At 39.9% G+C, this 17,541-nt stretch overlaps 1 protein-coding gene across 1 annotated transcript in view; it reads right to left on the bottom strand.

The window, feature by feature from the left end:
* The window catches only part of F9 (coagulation factor IX), a 40,375-nt gene that overhangs the window by 6,739 nt on the left and 16,095 nt on the right, over positions 1 to 17,541 (bottom strand). Inside the window, exons 5-6 of the mRNA XM_080653888.1 lie at positions 11,514 to 11,642; positions 9,619 to 9,824 (exon numbers count right to left, since the gene is read on the bottom strand). Coding sequence (XP_080510014.1) covers positions 9,619 to 9,824; positions 11,514 to 11,642 — 335 coding nt within the window. The remainder of the gene's footprint in view (positions 1 to 9,618; positions 9,825 to 11,513; positions 11,643 to 17,541) is intronic.

Raw genomic sequence — 17,541 nt, 5'->3', positions numbered from 1 at the left:
ACTTCCAATGTATGCAAGAGCCTTGATCCACCACTTAAGGAAGAAAGCTGAGAAGGTGAACAGTAGAGGGCACACTCAACATTTGGTAAACCCTTTCTGGGCACTGACTAGCTCTTGTGAATACATGTCCTTTTACTAAATAAAGTACACATAGCCCCATTTGTCAGCCCATTCATAAACTAGGGAAAGGAAATGGTCATTTCCTTTCAATGTGAGTCTGAGAAGGTCCTTGGGACAGTTCTAGTGAAGATTCTTTTAGTCCTGAATTCAATTTACTGAACATCTGATAAATCCTTGACACTTAAGCACCAGCCTCCTACCTGGAGACCTATGGGGCTGACTCATTACAAGCTTCTGACCCCCCTTTCCATACTCTAGCTTTCCCTCTCATCCTAGCTGTTGCTTTTTATTTTGAAAAGTTGTAAAAATATAGGAGAACTCACATAATATGGCAAACCCCAGTGTACCAACCACCTACACTTAACAGTCTTCTTAAATATTTTAGAACATTTATTGGTCACTTACTATGGACTAATCATTGTGCTAAGTGTTTTATGTACATTTAATACAACACATTGAGGGTGATATTAATATTTTCATTTATAATAAGCTAACTGAGGTTTAGATATGCATGTTAATTACCCTAAGGTTAGTGGTGAAGCTAAGATGCAAACCCTAGTCTGCCTGGCTTCAGAATCTATGCTTCTAAGCATACAGTATTTCTCCAAGTGTGGTTGGTGGACCAATTGCAGTAGAATCATCTAGGATGCTTGTAAAATGCAGATTTGGAGGCCCACCCAGGCTTAATAAGAATATTTAGGGGATGGGACGAGAGAAAAATGAAGATCTCTGGAAAATCCCTATGCATAATTAAATTTGAAAAATTCTGTTTCAGAATTCCCAATGGTTGGTGAACTATGTTTTAAAACTGCTCACTCTGATATGAATAACCCATGAACACAGACAATAGTATGGGGAAGACTTGGGGTGGGGTGAGGGTTGGGTGGAGGGGACAAAAAGGGAGAAAATAGGAGATATCTGTAATACTGTCAACAATAAGAAAAGTGCTCACTCGGGGCAGATATAGCTACGTACTTTGTGGGGCTCAGTGCAAAATGAAAATGCGGGACCCCCCTCCCCATTTAAAAGTCAGGAAAAATGGCACCGAAGACATTAAAATACAAAATTTTTCCTTTTCTTTGGTGGTTTCTGGCAACCTATAAGGGTGTTTTTAATTTACTATTTAATGTCATGCTCCCTTGGGCATGAGGGATACATACGGAGGGCAGATACTCACAGGTGCCCAGGGGCTGCATCTTGAAATTTAGCATGCAAGCACACATGCCCCATACCCTCCTCCCACCAGACTGATGCCCTGTGCCCCAGTAGTGGTAAGGGTAAGTAAATCTTTCCTTCCCACTGGCCCACTGCAGCAATCAACCACAAAGGGAGGATTCCCAAGGGATTGCAACTTATATGCCAGAATGTGCTTAGTACCTGGAATAGAGGTGGGCAAGAGGCTCACTCCCACCATTGACCCTCCAAATGTTCTGTGACAATTTTGCTCCTGTAATGCCACGTGGCCAAGCCCCCTCCCAAGATGGCATAGGATATGTGCACCCGTATTTAACCTTTCCTGTGACTGTGCAGGAGGAGGACGACAGTGGTGGCTCTTGGGGATGAGGAGATGTGCTATGGGTTGGGGGTGGCTGTAGTCATTGGGCAAGTGTGAGAAAGGAGAGACAGGGCTGGCCAAGGAACCAGGGGACATGGGAGTGGGAAGTCAAGAATCCATCCCCTTGTGGTACTGAGAAGTGAGACCAGTGATTCAAGTATCCAAGTCCCTAGCCCATGTATGCCCCATTGTCTCATTGGACTTGAGTTATAAAACACAAATGCAAAGCTGGGTCCTGTGCAAGGTGCACTGGTCACAAGCTCACAAAACTGGCCCTGGCCTCAAGTGATTTTCATCATCAAACAAATTTGGACAATACTGTTCTATATTGGTCCTAATGGTTACAACTGAATACCTCTGTTCAAGTAACTGGGGTTAAGAATTCATTTCTGTATTAGAGATGAATTAGACATTTCTCAGCTTAATGGGCTAGTAAGGCCAGACTGAATGATATCCACAGCCCCTGGGCACAGAGGCTATGATGTAGCCAGTCTAATTCCAGCCAAAGACTTGCTGCCAGAGTTTCTACTGCTTTCTGGTGGATGATCAAGGAATATGGTTGTGTCCTTTTAAGCCTAAAGAGCCTAAATTTTAGCAAACATCTTTGCCAAGAAAAAGTCCTAAAATATATTTGCATTTAAAGATATCACAAAAGGCTTGGTTGTAGAATGTTTGCTTGACTACCTCAAGATCACAGCTATCTAAATATTAGCTATTTGGGGATGAGCTGTCTGCTTGACCAAGGACAAGTTCTTGTAAGACATACCTTTGGAGAATGATGGGAAAAATGGGAAAGCGTATGTTCTGAGCAAGGCAACTGAGTTCTGACCTGTCAAACATTTTCGTGTTTGTCATGACCTAACAGGGGCCTGTTTTCTTCCTTTCAGACACACACACACCGATACACACCAAATACGTCCACATGAATCTACAAAATACACATTTACACATCTGTTCTGATGCTCTTTATTGACAATGCCAACCCAGAGTAACAGCTGTTGCCTTGTTCACTTCCTAACCTTTTAACTTGAACCTGGCATTTCCCTGTGGTTTTAGTAAACCTTTATTCTTCCTAAATAGCCACCTCCAGCTTTACAAAAATATTTTTCTGTTTGCATACTTATTTTCTCTCATATGAAAAGCAAAATCATTTCTGTATGATGTATAGCTTGTTATGCCCACAGATGTGATTCATCCAGCCCTAAATTCTACTTCATTTTTCTGGGCACAGAGGCAACACTCACTTTTGGTTTTTTAATAACTGGTTAACTAGACTAATGATTCAAATAGATATCATCAGAAAACATGCTCAAAGTCACTAATCATCTGAGAGATGCAAATCAAAACAACAATGAAGTACCATCTCACACCTGTCAGAATGGCTATCATCAACAAATCAACAAACGACAAGTGCTGGCCAGGATGTGGAGAAAAAGGAACCCTCATGCACCGCTGGTGGGAATGCAGACTGGTACAGCCACTGTGGAAAATAGCATGGAGTTTCCTCAAAAAGTTAAAATGGAACTCCCATTTGACCCAGTAAACCCGCTTCTAGGAATATATCCCAAGAAACCAGAAACACCAATCAGAAAGGATATATGCACCCCTATGTTCATAGCAGCACAATTTACAATAGCTAAGATTTGGAAACAGCCTAAGTGCCCATCAGCAGATAAGAGAATTAAAAAACTGTGGTACATCTACACTATGGAATACTACGCTGCTATAAAAAAGAAGGAACTTTTACCATTTGCAACAGCATGGATGGAACTGGAGAGCATTGTGTTAAGTGAAATAAGCCAGTCAGAGAAAGATAAATATCACATGATCTCACTCATATGTGGGATATAATGAACAACATAAACTGATGAACAAAAATAGATCCAGAGACAAGGTAACACTGAATAGACCGTCCACCTCAGAGAGAAGGTAGGGGAGGGGGCGTAGAGAGCAACCAAAGGACTTGTATGCATGCATCTTAGCATAACCAATGGACACAGACACTAGGGTGGTGGGAGCTTGTCCTGGGGGGCGGGTGTCAATCGGGGCAAAAGGAGACATATGTAATACTTTAAACAATAAAAAATAAAATAAAATTTAGAAAAAGAAATAGATTTCATCAAACTGTCCTAGAGCCGTGGTCGGAAAACTGCAGCTCGCGATCCACATGCGGCTCTTTGGCCCCTTGAGTGTGGCTCTTCCACAAAATATGGCCTGGGCGAGTCTATTTTGAAGAAGTGGCGTTAGAAGAAGTTTAAGTTTAAAAAATTTGGCTCTCAAAAGAAATTTCAATTGTTGTACTGTTGATATTTGGCTCTGTTGACTAATGAGTTTGCCGACCACTGTCCTAGAGAATAATAGTCTAAATGTTCTGTGCAAAATAGTTTTGTGGGGCCAGGTGAAATTACAATTGTCATCTTTTTATTTCTCCTAATTGGAACTTTATCATCTGAGCTAGGACAAATAGAGGGTTACCTTTTTCAGATGAAGATATTTCTATAGTCTTAGGATCTTGATATAACATCTTCCTCCCAATCCCTCCATCCCCCCCAAAGAAAAAAAGTCATGTTTCATACATATGGTAACTATGTGTGCTGTCTGCCATGGGTGTGTGTCCTAATAGAATGGAATGAATTGGGTTGTGTAGGTAGCCGTTAAGGTCGAGTTCAGGCATCTATAAGGCTAGCTTCAGGCCAAAGCTGAGGAAAGCCCAGACTGGGCAAAATGCTAAAACATTTTAAGATTTTTTAGACCAAGAATAGAATAAAGAATAGACATATTTTGTCTGTTAAATAGTTTAAATGTCTGCAATTGCATATGATACAACCTAATATAAAGGATAGGGAAAGCTTAAGCACCTAGCTTCCATTTTATTCGGTCCATGATAAAACAGAAAATAGAAGACCAGGTACTTGGCATACAGGGCAGGACAGATCCTAAGCCAAAGCAGAAGAGGTGGGAGGAGCGCTTGGGGTAAGTTTGCGCATGCTCAGAATTGTCTGCTGACAGCCTCAAGGGCGTGGAACCAAAACCAAATTAAAGCTTTGGAAAGTCTCAACACCGCCTAGCTTCTCAAATCTCTCACTTTTAAGCTGTTGATGAAGGCGGTCTTGTAATATAAGCGTTGCAATTTCCCTTTTTTCTCTAACGTTGAAAAGTTTTCATTGTTTGCCTATGCAGCTCTGTGAAATTCTGAGTCTTGTTTTAGTTCCTGCTCCTCTAGCCGTTCTGTTCCTACGTAGTGCACTTAAACCTTTAGCGTCCTCTCTTCCCTCTTGAGGTGTTTCTGCAGAATCCCTGCTTCATTTCCCCAAGCTTTCAAGTGGCTCTGAGACCACCAGGGGGCATCTGGAAGGAAAACGAAGGAAATTGGCCTTGTACCTTCAGGCATTCTGTCATGGTGATGTGGGTTCCAGGTCAGACAAGCCAGCCTGCACCTTTGAGGTTGGGGGGCGGGGCGGGGCGGGGCCTTGCAGGCCAGAACCAATGGGGGTTTTGGAAGTGTCTGGCAACCACAGTGGCTGATGAGGCCTTGCCTCCAGCTTCCCAGGTGAAAGCCCTAAAATAAGTTAAGGACGGGCCACATGAAAGTGCACATAGCTATCCTCTACACTACTCTAATCTCCCCCGTGGTCGGCAAACCGCGGCTCGCGAGCCATATGCGGCTCGCGAGCCGCAGTTTGCCGCTCTGTTGACTAATGAGTTTGCCGACCACTGGACTAGACTAAATGTTACCGTGTAGTTGGAAGCTGTGAGGATTAGGCAATTGTGGCATATTGTGTGCAAAAGGTAAAGGGTAGTATATGACAGTGGTCGGCAAACTCATTAGTCAACAGAGCGGCAAACCGCGGCTCGCGAGCCGCATGTGGCTCGCGAGCCGCGGTTTGCCGACCACGGCCTTAGGTGAAACAATAACCTTGACATACTCTTCATGGGGTTATCCAGCAGCTGCTGTCCGCAGTGACAGAACAGCTCTTCAAGTAAACAATTAGACATTTTTTTCAAACAGCATTTCCTCCCAAAACTGCCCAGCCCACAAAACTGGTCTTGTGGTTGGAAAAGGTTTTCATAATCGGGGCCAGAACCTGCCTACCTGCCTGTAACTTTCACCCATAAATCCACAAACAAAAAGTCATCTTCCCCTTCCCCTTCCCCACTGTGGCACTTTAGCACTTGCAAGCAGCTCACTTAAACCTTTTCTCTAACAGACTAAATCTTTCCAGTTATTCAAACTGTTCATTACTCCAGATGAAAGTCAACTCTCTCAGTTTTTTTTTTTTTTTGGGGGGGGGGCGGGATTTCTTTACGTAAGTGGTTGCTTTATCTCCCACCCCTTTTTATGAAGCATCAGCATTTTGAACCACTCTTTTCTAGGTGGCATTGCTAAACAGTATTTTCTATTTCATTGTCATAGAATATTTTGGTTTTTGAAACCCCAGCTGTTGTTTGCTTTCTCTTGATGCCTTGGGCTGCAGCAGGTGTGTTGCAGTTTTGTTTGCAATCAAATCAAGTAGTTCCACCCTGCAGATTAACTGTGATGAGGTGGAGCTAGCTCTTCCACAAATGAGAGATTCTGGTTTGTTTCCTTTCTATTTCTTCTTAGTCTAAAGTGACTTTTATATACTCAAATGTATCTCATATTTTTGGGAGGTGACATCAGAGGAATGGCGGCATAAAGGTGGGTCTGTCCTCTCCCCCTGACATTTCAACAAAATAAACACCTATAATTCAACAAAGAAGTTGCTGCTCAACACAGATGCATGCCAGAGAGACCTGCACAATGGAACAACTAAGGTGGGCTCTTTGGAATAAGCGGGGAGATGAGAAGGGAGGGAAGCCGAATGCGGCTAAAGAAACTAGAAACTAGTTTCATCAGAAACTAAATGGAGGTGGGTGTGGACAGTCCTCTGGTGAGGATGGAAACAACACAGAAATATGACTGGGTCATTCTCAAGTATCCAAGAAAGTAGATCAGCTCTTCACTTTTGGGGAAAAACTAAAACCTAATACCTTGTAGATCCCCAGTCTGTAATCTTAATTCTTTTTTTAAAAAAATATATTTTATTGATTTTTTACAGAGAGGAAGGGAGAGGGAGGGAGAGTTAGAAACATCGATGAGAAAGAAACATCGATCAGCTGCCTCCTGCACACCTCCCACTGGGGATGTGCCCGCAACTAAGGTACATGCCCTTGACCGGAATCGAACCTGGGACCCCTCAGTCTGCAGGCCGACGCTCTATCCACTGAGCCAAACCGGTTAGGGCTGTAATCTTAATTCTTGTAAGTAAAATAAGGAGTGAACATGTGTGTGCACATGTGCATATATGTGGATAAGTGATCTTGAACATTCCAAATTATCTTAGCTTGGCTTGATTGGAAAGAGATAACAGGTACACTAACTACAAGTGTGCATTGAGGAGGACATGACAGATTTGAAATGATGTACAGTACAACTATAACTATCATCTAATAGTTTCTTTTGCTTAAAAGAAAAAAAAGTAGCTTGCTAGAGTAAAATTTCTATTAGGAAAGACTTGCATTGTTCAAACATTGGCAAGCATCTGGCTTAAAAGGGGTGCATAGGGAACAGAGATTATGTGACTACTGAGACTTAACAAAACCCCATATTTTTAGCTCTCATTTAAATATATTTGCCATTTCATTTCTGGGATGACAAGGGAATAATGCAAAGCCTACAATGCATGCATTCTGGGATTTAAAAAAATCCTGGTGTTTTTTTGAATGGGAAGTCATCTTCTTAGCTAATGAAACACCCTGGGTGACTGGGTCTTCCACTCCAAGCACTGCTTTATGTCCTACAAGCCCAAGGAAGATAAAACTTATAAAGTATAATTTTTGTTCTAAGCAACTTACCCATGGAAGTTGAATATAGAGTGAATGAAAATATATAACACAAATAATAAAATTAGAATTAGACACACTGAGTGGCCAGATTATTATGATCTCTGAACGCATAATAATCTGGCCACTCAGTGTATGTGTATATATATTAGAGGCCTGGTGCATGAATTCATGCATGGGTGGGGTCTGGCCAGCCAGGCCAGGGGGAGAGGACATGGGCAGTTGGCCGGCCTGCCTGCTGGTCGAACTCCTGGTCGAGGGGGCAATTTGCATATTAGCCTTTTATTATATAGGATATACACTGACTGGCCAGATTATTATGCGTTCAGAGATCATAATAATCTGGCCACTCAGTGTAGCTGTTAAATAGAATAAAGCATAATTAGAGTGGCTGACCCGAGAGAGATTGTTCAAGGAGAGGTTGATGAAGAAGGTCAAAGGTTAGTCTTATCAAGAGTCATGAATGAAAGTAAAGATGTGAGTGAGTGAAGGAAATAGCAGTGGTAGGATGCTTAAGTAGGGGATAGAGGGGGTGTAAAGGAACATAGTGTATTTTATTGTGTATAAGGTCAAGTCCAACAAATATTGCTAAAAGCAAAGGTAAAAGAAAGGAAAATATAAAGTTTTGGTTGTGATGGTCTATAACCCTTTAGTACTATTCTCTGGAATGTCTGTGCCAAATCCCTACCTTCCAGGGATAAGTTCAATATCTTATAAGCATTATATTGGGTAAATTTAGGTAATCTGAATAATTCTAGATAGTTACATAGCTAGTCTCAAAAAATTCCAGTAGTTTTAAACTTGGGGACATTTACCTGATCCTAGCTTAAATTGCTACATGTTTGATAATTGAAATATCTTTAAAGCTACTGGTCTCTGATGGCAAATGTTCAAACCTCAGTAGAGAGGTTTAGTGAAGCATCCTTGAGATTACTATAAAATCACATGATTGTGGCCACTAGGGAGTTTTATGTTAGAGTCAACTGTTATAAGTGCTGTCCAATAGAACGTTCTGCAATGATGGAAATGTTCTGTATCTGCACTTTCCAATATGGTAGTCATATGTGGCTATTGTGCACTTGAAATGTGGCAGGTGTCACTGAGGAAATTAATTTTAAGTTTGATTTAATGGTAGTTAAATTTAAATAGCCACATGTGGCTAGTAGTTATCTTATTGGACAGCACAACTTTATATAAGGACCAGCCTAGATCCTGATCTCTGCGGCCTACTCCTTCTCTCGATAGAATCCCTTAGGCTTTAGCTATAGCCAGTAACAACCCAGGTTTTGTTACAAATTTAGCTCTTGATTGTCACTTCAAAAGTTTGCACAGATGATCCTCATGTGTATTGTCTGCAGTTCACACCTGGAGGAATGTGCAACTAGGTACCATGATTCCACTGTTTGTGGTTTTGGACCTTAGCTTCTGTAACAAGATTGTTTCATTTGGACCATTGGATTTCAAATTATAGTGTGCATTAGAATTACCTGAAGGGCTTGTAGCACACAAATTGCTGGGCCCCACCCCCAGAGACTCTGATCTGGTAGGACTAAAGTGTAGCATGAAAATTTGCATTCCTAACAAGTTCTCAGGAGATTCTGATGCTACTACACATTGAGAACCACAGGCTTGGACCCAGCCCCTATCTCATACCCTGGTTCCAATAGCCCAGTTCTTGTCTTCATTCTTCCTACTTGAGTCCTTTTTACAATCCCTTAGACATAATACAGTTTTTCTGGACCTAGAGCTTTTCTGTTGTTTACCGGTTTTTTCCAGGGGCTGAAGCTAAAGTAGTACCCTGAACCCCAGTACCTGTGACCTCACTTCTAGCCCTCACTATGGCTTGTCTGGAATCCTGCTATACTATTTCCTTGAGGCCAAACTCTCCTTGACCTTGTATAGTAACTGTCCCTGGACTTCTCTTTCACGAGCTCCCCACCTATGGGGGTTTCCTCATGTTGCTTAGTACTGAAACTTGCCTAAACACTTCCCACACCTAATATCCTAGCCTCAACCTCCCACCTGGCCCGTCTGCCCCCCGCCCTGCCCTCTAGTTTTGACACACCATCAATATAGAGTACCTGCCAAGGAAATTGACCTGGTTTGGCATTTTCTCCACCAACAACTCGAGTGAAGTCGTTAAATGGTTGGGTGCTTTGAGTGATGTTGTCCAAAATTGTTTCATCTTCAGTAGAATTTTCAGAGTCCATATTGGAAAAAAAAGTCTCAGTACGAGTAAGCTTCAGAGAATTGAGTGATACAGAAACTCTCCCACATGGAAATGGCACTAGAAAAATGAAAAAAAAAAGAATTTGAATATTTCTCATTGGCAAGCAGGACATACACTGAGTGGCCAGATTATTATGATCTCTGAACGCATAATAATCTGGCCACTCAGTGTATATCCTATATAATAAAAGGCTAATATGCAAATTGTCCCCTCGACCAGGAGTTCGACCAGCAGGCAGACTGGCCAACTGCCCATGTCCCCTCTCCCTGGCCAGGCTGGCCGGACCCCACCCATGCACGAATTCATGCACCGGGCCTCTAATATATATATACATACACACACATACACACACTGAGTGGCCAGATTATTATGCATTCAGAGATCATAATAATCTGGCCACTCAGTGTATATTACAAAGATTAAAAATGAGGCCCATCATTGTCACTTCTGAAAAGCAGACCCATCAATATTTTTTAAAAAATGGAATCAATTAATAATATCATCTCAAACTAAAAGGTTAATTACATTATTTTCATGGTAAGCTTTCAAACCCTTCATGAAAAGAAGATTTGGCTCAAGAATGCATCATCTTTACAGAAATAGGATAAGAGTTGCAGAATCAAATTTTGTAAGACTTTTATAAAGTCTAATGACTTTCTGTTTAGTTCTTTTTTTTCTACTAAAAAGTTTTATTTCCAAGTACTGTCCCTAAATGAAAATCTGATGATTGGTGCCTGTAACTTTAGAATTAAGTAAATGGTACTCCTTCTGCTTATTGTTAACAGGATTTCTTTTGAAGACTAGAATGCCTCCTAGATTCCAAAGTGGATTTTAGGTATTTCTTATCTTTAATAAGATATCAGGCTTTGGAAATGCAAAAGAAATTGTATATATTTCAAAAAAGCCCCTCATTTATCAAATATACACTGGGTGGCCAGATTATTATGATCTCTGAACACGTAATAATCTGGCCACTCAGTGTATATCCTATATAATAAAAGGCTAATATGCAAATTGTCCCCTCGACCAGGAGTTCGACCAGCAGGCAGGCTGGCCAATTGCCCATGTCCCCTCTCCCTGGCCAAGCTGGCCGGACCCCACCCATGCATGAATTCATGCATATGAGTGTGTAGTGGTGATGTTCTGAATACACCAATCAGCTGTCCACATGGCAGCATGCTTAACATGACTGGGAAACACTACCTTGTCCACTGCTGAATAGAGGGACTGTGCTGAGCAGCCTGGCATGGTTTAAAACAGATGGTTGTTGGAACTATTCTGATGCCAAGGGTGTAAACTCAGTCTGAGACCCAAGGATAGGAAATAACTTTCTCAGAGGAAACCAGCCACACCTTGGCAGAATCATGCTTAAAATTCGCCCATCCTTGTACTAGAATCCTATCAGTCCATCATTTATGTATCTTTCATGGCATAGGATTATACATTAATTTGGATGAATTACAAGTATATGTACAAAAATCAATTGCTTTATGATATAAAAGTAAAAGAAATTGGATACATGGAAAAGAATTCAGACTAAAGACATTTAGAATTTCTATTTAAAATGATACAATTTGAAAAATTAATCTTTCCAATTCATGTGATTCCTCTTTTCTATGATTTCATAATGAAGTTAAAACAAGTAGGGATTATAATTATGTAGGCTAGTTAAAATGCTAATGGTTCAAATGTAGATTTGGAGAATATATCTGCCAAGCTTTGAAAAAAACTTATTTAGATTTTGACCTGCTGGTTCACAGGACTTTTGGTCTTCTGCAAGTCGGTATCCTGTAGTACAGGAACAAAGCACCTTGTTATCTGTGCCCTTTGTACAAAACTGCTTGCACTTGCCATTCTTAATGCTGCATGTTTCATCTGAAAGAAAGCAAAACCAACAGTAATAGCATCATTTAACATGCATTTCTAAAAAGTACATGAAACTACTGACTCATGTGTAGGTCAAATATAAGCTGGGGCAATTCATGGAGAAAAACCTAGGAACCTTAAGCTAAGAGTAGAAAGATAAAATAAAATTCTTAATAAGGCTTAAAATGGTGGCAGCAATATATTTGATTTGACATAAAACTGAAGGATTGAGTATCCTGCTTTCATTAAATAATGGACTACAATTTAAATGTTTATTAAATATAACACATATTCAGAAAAGTACCCACAACTTTAGTCTGAATTTTTCACAAAGTGGGTATACCTGTTTAAACACTAAACAGATTAATACATAGGACATTATCAACACCCTAACTCCCCTAATATATCCTTTCAGTCATTATACTCCTCCTCCTTTCCAAAATTACCATTATCCTAACTTCTAAAAATAAATGAGTTTTGCCTGTTCATGAACTTTATATAAATAGACGCTCACAATGTGCACTCTTCAGTGTCTTTCATTTAACATTTTGACTGTGAGATTCATCCCTGTTGTTTTATATAGCAGTACTTTATCTACATGTTGCGTAGTTTCCCATTGTATAAATATTACTACCTTTATTCATCCACTTTACTGTTGATGAATATTTAGTTGAGTTTCCAGTTTTGGGCTCTTGTTTTTATATGATACAGTTATGAACATTCTTGTATATGTTTTTTGGTAACATATGCATACATATTTCCTGGAAGTATACTTATAAGTGAAATTATGTTCAGGTTTAGTAGGTACTGCCAAGTAGTTGTATAAAATAATTGTACACGATTTTTTATTTAAAAATTTTAATGTTGATATTGCAGCCTTCCCCTATTCCTCCATCCCCCATTTGCCCACCTCCACCTACTCCCTTCTCCCCCTCCCTTGGCCTTCACCACACTATGGTCCATGTCCATGGGATACACATATATGTTCTTTAGCTATTCCTTTCAACTTATTTATCCAGTCACCCCCACTCCCTACCTCTGGCACCTGCCAGTATGTTCCATGCTTCTGGTTCCATTTTATTTTGTTCATTAGATTATACATATTAGTGAGATCATATAGTATTTGTTTTTCTCTGACTGTTTTATTTTGCTTAACATAATACTCTCCAGGTCTAACCATGCTGTCACAAAGGGTAAGAGTTCCTTTTCTTTTAAAGCAGAGTAGTATTCCATTATGTAAATGTACCATGTTTTTTTTTTTTTTTTAATCTGTTCATCTGCTAATGTGCACTTGGGCCGTTTCCAGATCTTGACTATTGTAAATAATGCTGCTATGAGCATAGGAGTGCATATATTCTTTCTGATTGGTGTTTCAGGATTCTTAGGATATAATCCCAGAAGTGGGGTCACTGGGTCAAATTGCAGTTCCATTTTTATTTTTTTTTTGATGAAAATCCATACAGTTTTCCATAGTGGCTGCACCAGTCTGCATTCCCACTAGCAGTGCACGAGGGTTCCTTTTTCTCCACATCCTTGCCAGCACCTGTTTTTTGTTGATTTATTGATAGTAGCCATTCTGATAGGTGTGAGGTGATACCACATTGTCATTTTAATTTGCATCTCTCTGATGATTACTGACTTTGAGCACTTCTTCATGTCTCTTGCCATTTATATGTCCCCTTTGGAGAAGTGTCTATTCAGGTCCTTTGCCCATTTTTAAATGGGATTGTTTGTCTTCCTGGTGTTGAGTTGTATAAGTTCTTTATATATTTTGGAAATTAACCCCTTATTGGATATGTCATTAGCAAATACGTTCTCCCATATAGTGGGTTCCCTTTTCATTTTGTTGATGGTTTCTTTTGCTGTGTAGAAGCTGTTTAGTTTGATGTAGTTTCATTTGTTTATTTTTTCCTGAGTTTCCCTTGCCCTCAGAGACATATTAGCTAAAATATTGATGTGAGAGATGTCTGGGATTTTACTTCTTATGTTTTCTTCTAAGATTTTTATGGTTTCTAATTATACACATTTAAATTCCCACAAGCAGTGTGTATGAGAGTTCCAGTTACTGGATACATATGATGCAGATTGCTCATCCTACTTTGTGACTTACCTTTTCACCCACATAGTATATTTTACTGAATAGAAGTTCATAATTTTAATATAACCCAATTTATCAAAGGAAACTTGAATCTAGCTGAGGTGGGTCTGTATCAACACAAGATAAAGCAATAGGGTCCTTTAAGGTAGCTAAATGTCAAAGACATTATATATTGACAATTATATGCATTTTAGAGGTTCACATTTTCTTTATGCTCCTACACAATATCCCTTATTAACATACTAGAGGCCCTGTGCATGAAATTCATTCACGGGGGGGGTGTCCCTCAGCCTGGCCTGCACCTTCTCCAATCCGGGACCCCTCTAGTCAGACATCCCTCTCGCAATCTGGGACTGCTGTCTCCTAACTGCTCACCTGCCTGCCAGCCTGATCCCCCTAACTGCACTCCCCTGCCGGCCTGATCAGCCCTAACTGCCTCTGCCTTGACCCCGCCACCATGGCTTTGTCTAGAAGGACGTCCAGAAGGTTGTCCAGAAGATGTCTAGTCTTATTAGCACATTACCCTTTTATTAGTATAGAAATATCTTTCTTTGTTCATCTCTTTTTGTTAGGATTACCTGAAAAATCTTCTTACATCCCTTTATTTTAGCCTCCTGGTGTAATTTTATTTTAGGTATCTTTTTTTGTCAACAACATACAATTTGATTTTAACTCCAGGCTGAAAATTGTAATTAACACCATTTCATATTAATTATGGTTCCTGATATATTTGACTTATTTCTACCATCTTATTGCATATTTTCTAATTACCATGTTTTCCCTTTGTTTCTGCTATGTCATCTCAGTAACAGGAAGTAGTATGGCTCAGGGCTTGCTAGCTGAGATGGCTGAGTTAAGAGAAACAGGCTCTGTCCTTGGGGCTATTCTGGTCTATAGAGTAGTACAGGAATACCATGAATAGAAGACACCTTCTGCCTTGCCTACATGCTCAACATCAGTACAACTTTCTATTGAAATATTTACTTGTCAGTGCAGTTAGGACATGCAAAGGTTGAAAATGAGTGTATTAGACACCTCCTACACACCACTTAAGTTCCTCTCAGCTTTACCGTCTCTTCTCCCAGCATGTTGGTGATCAGTTCTGCATAGACTTCCACTGACCTCATGTTGAATGGCCTTGGCTCATATCTGCACTGCATGCCTCTCATCTCCTACCTTGGCACTTCCCTGTTGATGCTGAGCCAAGGGATGCCACATGACCTTTCTGGGTTACCCAGCACATATAACCTGGAGATGTATTTACCTCATATGCTGAACGTTTGACCATGGGAGACAGATGCTTATGGACAATTTTTTTCACCTATTTCGCTCTCCTAGATGGACTATCCTGAAGCCAGTTCATATGGCTTCTTGGAAAACAGTCTCAGGAGATCAAACAATCAGTTGCAGATGAAGAGACGACTCATCTTATTATTGGTTCTCCTTATTGCCTCACTCCCTTGTCCCTTGCTCTTGCTCCCTAGGATTGCACACCGTAATAAATAAGCTTGTGTCACAGACTCCATTTTTTCAGGGGGAATCTAGGCTAACAGAGTGCCTATATGGTTATGGAGTATATTATGGAGTTTTGAGTGACAGATCTAAATTTTTGAATTATATTTTACATAGGCTAGCATAGGCTAAGATAACAATTAGCTCATGTTCCTTACTGACACTTCAGAAAATAAAAGGAGGCCAATCATCAATCAACTGTTGCCAGGTAGACAGAGAAAACAGCCTGAGCTTTAACCTTTGCTACCAATAATCCATAAAGTGCATGATCCAGAGAGATGTCACTTGGTCCTTTTTACTTATTTTTTAAAGACCTTTTTCATCACTCATAGTGAATACATGGGACTACTTATCATTTTTGTTGCTACAAACAGTACTGAAGTGTTCAGCCAAATCAAATACCACGTGTATAAAGTGTTCAGTCAATATGAGATTATGATAAGTTAATAGAGGTAGGTGGTAGGTCCAGCCTGGTTTGGTACAGGGCATGCATAACAGGAATGATTAAAGTCAGTGTGGTTTTCTCAATTCTGATTCTGTGCTCTTGACTAAATAACTAAACCTCTCCATGAATTGCAACATTTGTCCTTGCTCTTCGTGACCCAGTATGTTGTTGCTGCTCTCTAGCTCGGTTTGTACATTCAGTGGGAAATATTGCTGTCCAATCAGAAGTCTTTTGCCCTCAGATAAAGGACTCAAAATTCTGGAAATAGTTTAATAGCACAAGGATATCCAGTGGAAAGGTCCATAGTCCAGGATCTAAGGGACAGTCACTATGGGACACATTCATCAATCATTTATTGAGCACTTAGATGTCAGACGCTGAGTTGGATATAGGTCTCCCTGGTTCTGAGGCTGGTCTCAGTGCCTAAAACATGTGTTATTCTACCTCCATGTTGGTACAAACTCTTCTTTCTTGTCCCCTCATGTCTACCACAAACGTTACCATTCTGTTTTATTTTGTTCTGCCTTCTACCCTGATATATTCACTGATATGAAAAACAAAGCTTGGACAAAAGATGTTCTGTTTAAACAAGTTTACCATAGAACATGCTATTGTTTAGCTAAAACTAAAGGTATTTTCTTTTCTTCACTCCACAGAAATTCATAGCAAATCATTTTGTGGACATTAGTTAGAAGCATGGGTTTAGTCAGTAGTGTTTGTGATGTGTTAGCATAATGAAAAAAAGTGTTTTCTCTTCCTTCCTTCCTTCCTTCCTTCCTTCCTTCCTTCCTTCCTTCCTTCCTTCCTTCCTTCCTTCTTTCTTTCTTTCTTTCTTTCTTTCTTTCTTTCTTTCTTTCTTTCTTTCTTTCTTTCTTTCTTTCTTTCTTTCTTCCTATATTACTATAGAAAAATGCCTCTTGTATTCTTAGAAGGAACTGGAATGACCAAGTTTTTACATACCTTGATCTATCTGTAAAGGACTCAAATGTGATGTGTAGCTGCGGACATACAGTGATATTTATTCTAGCTAAAGGGACAAAATAGCCAATCAATTGTTATTTTTCTAATTAGAAAGCGTGTCCTGAATGTTGGTACATCTCTCTCCTGGAGAGGAGTCTCATAGACAAGGGAGAAGGAAAACAAAAAGGTCTGAACAATGGAAATCTCTCTTCTCTTTACAAGCCAAGATGAGGCAAGAAGCTTGGGGCCCAGGTAGTCCATAAACTGTGCTATCTAGGAGCTTTTGAGATTAGTCTAGATTATTCTTTAGTTCAGTTTGAAGCAATGGCTTAAACGGGAGTTTGTATGTTTTCTCTTTTCCTGTCCTCTAGTGTCTGAGATAGGTTTTTGAGAGAATTCCCACTTTGTTTCTGAACTAACTGAGCTGGAAGGATTTTTCTAAATCCTGATAACATGGGCTGGGAGATATCAATATAATCCAGAAGCCAGATTTGGTGGTGGAAGCAGTTCAACCAATCCAAAATGTGGGGAACCTGAGAGGACTGAAATGGGTCCAGTTGTAGACTTAGTACTTTTGTTTTGTGGTCCATGGCCTCACACATATAGCAAAGCATTTTAGGGATTTTTTGTGCTTATATTTACATTCTCAGGGCTATTCTATTCCTTTACAGTGTCTTTATTTTTAAACTAAGGACATCTAGGAATACTGTTTTCAATTATACTTTACTACAATGTATTCTTCATTCTTAACTGAATCTAATTGAGTTGTTCATTCCCTTACTGCCAATAGTTATAGTATTTAAGCTGAAAATGAGTAACTATTCAAAGATTTATGTAGATTTCCATAATAGCAGGATCAAATTTATCTAGGTAAATGTGAATTTGAAATTATA

Source organism: Plecotus auritus, assembly GCF_963455305.1.
Source record: "Plecotus auritus genome assembly, chromosome: X".
NCBI classification, from domain to species: domain Eukaryota; kingdom Metazoa; phylum Chordata; class Mammalia; order Chiroptera; family Vespertilionidae; genus Plecotus; species Plecotus auritus.
The sequence above is the reverse complement of the archived record's forward strand: the minus strand, read 5'-3'. Positions and strand labels throughout refer to the sequence as shown.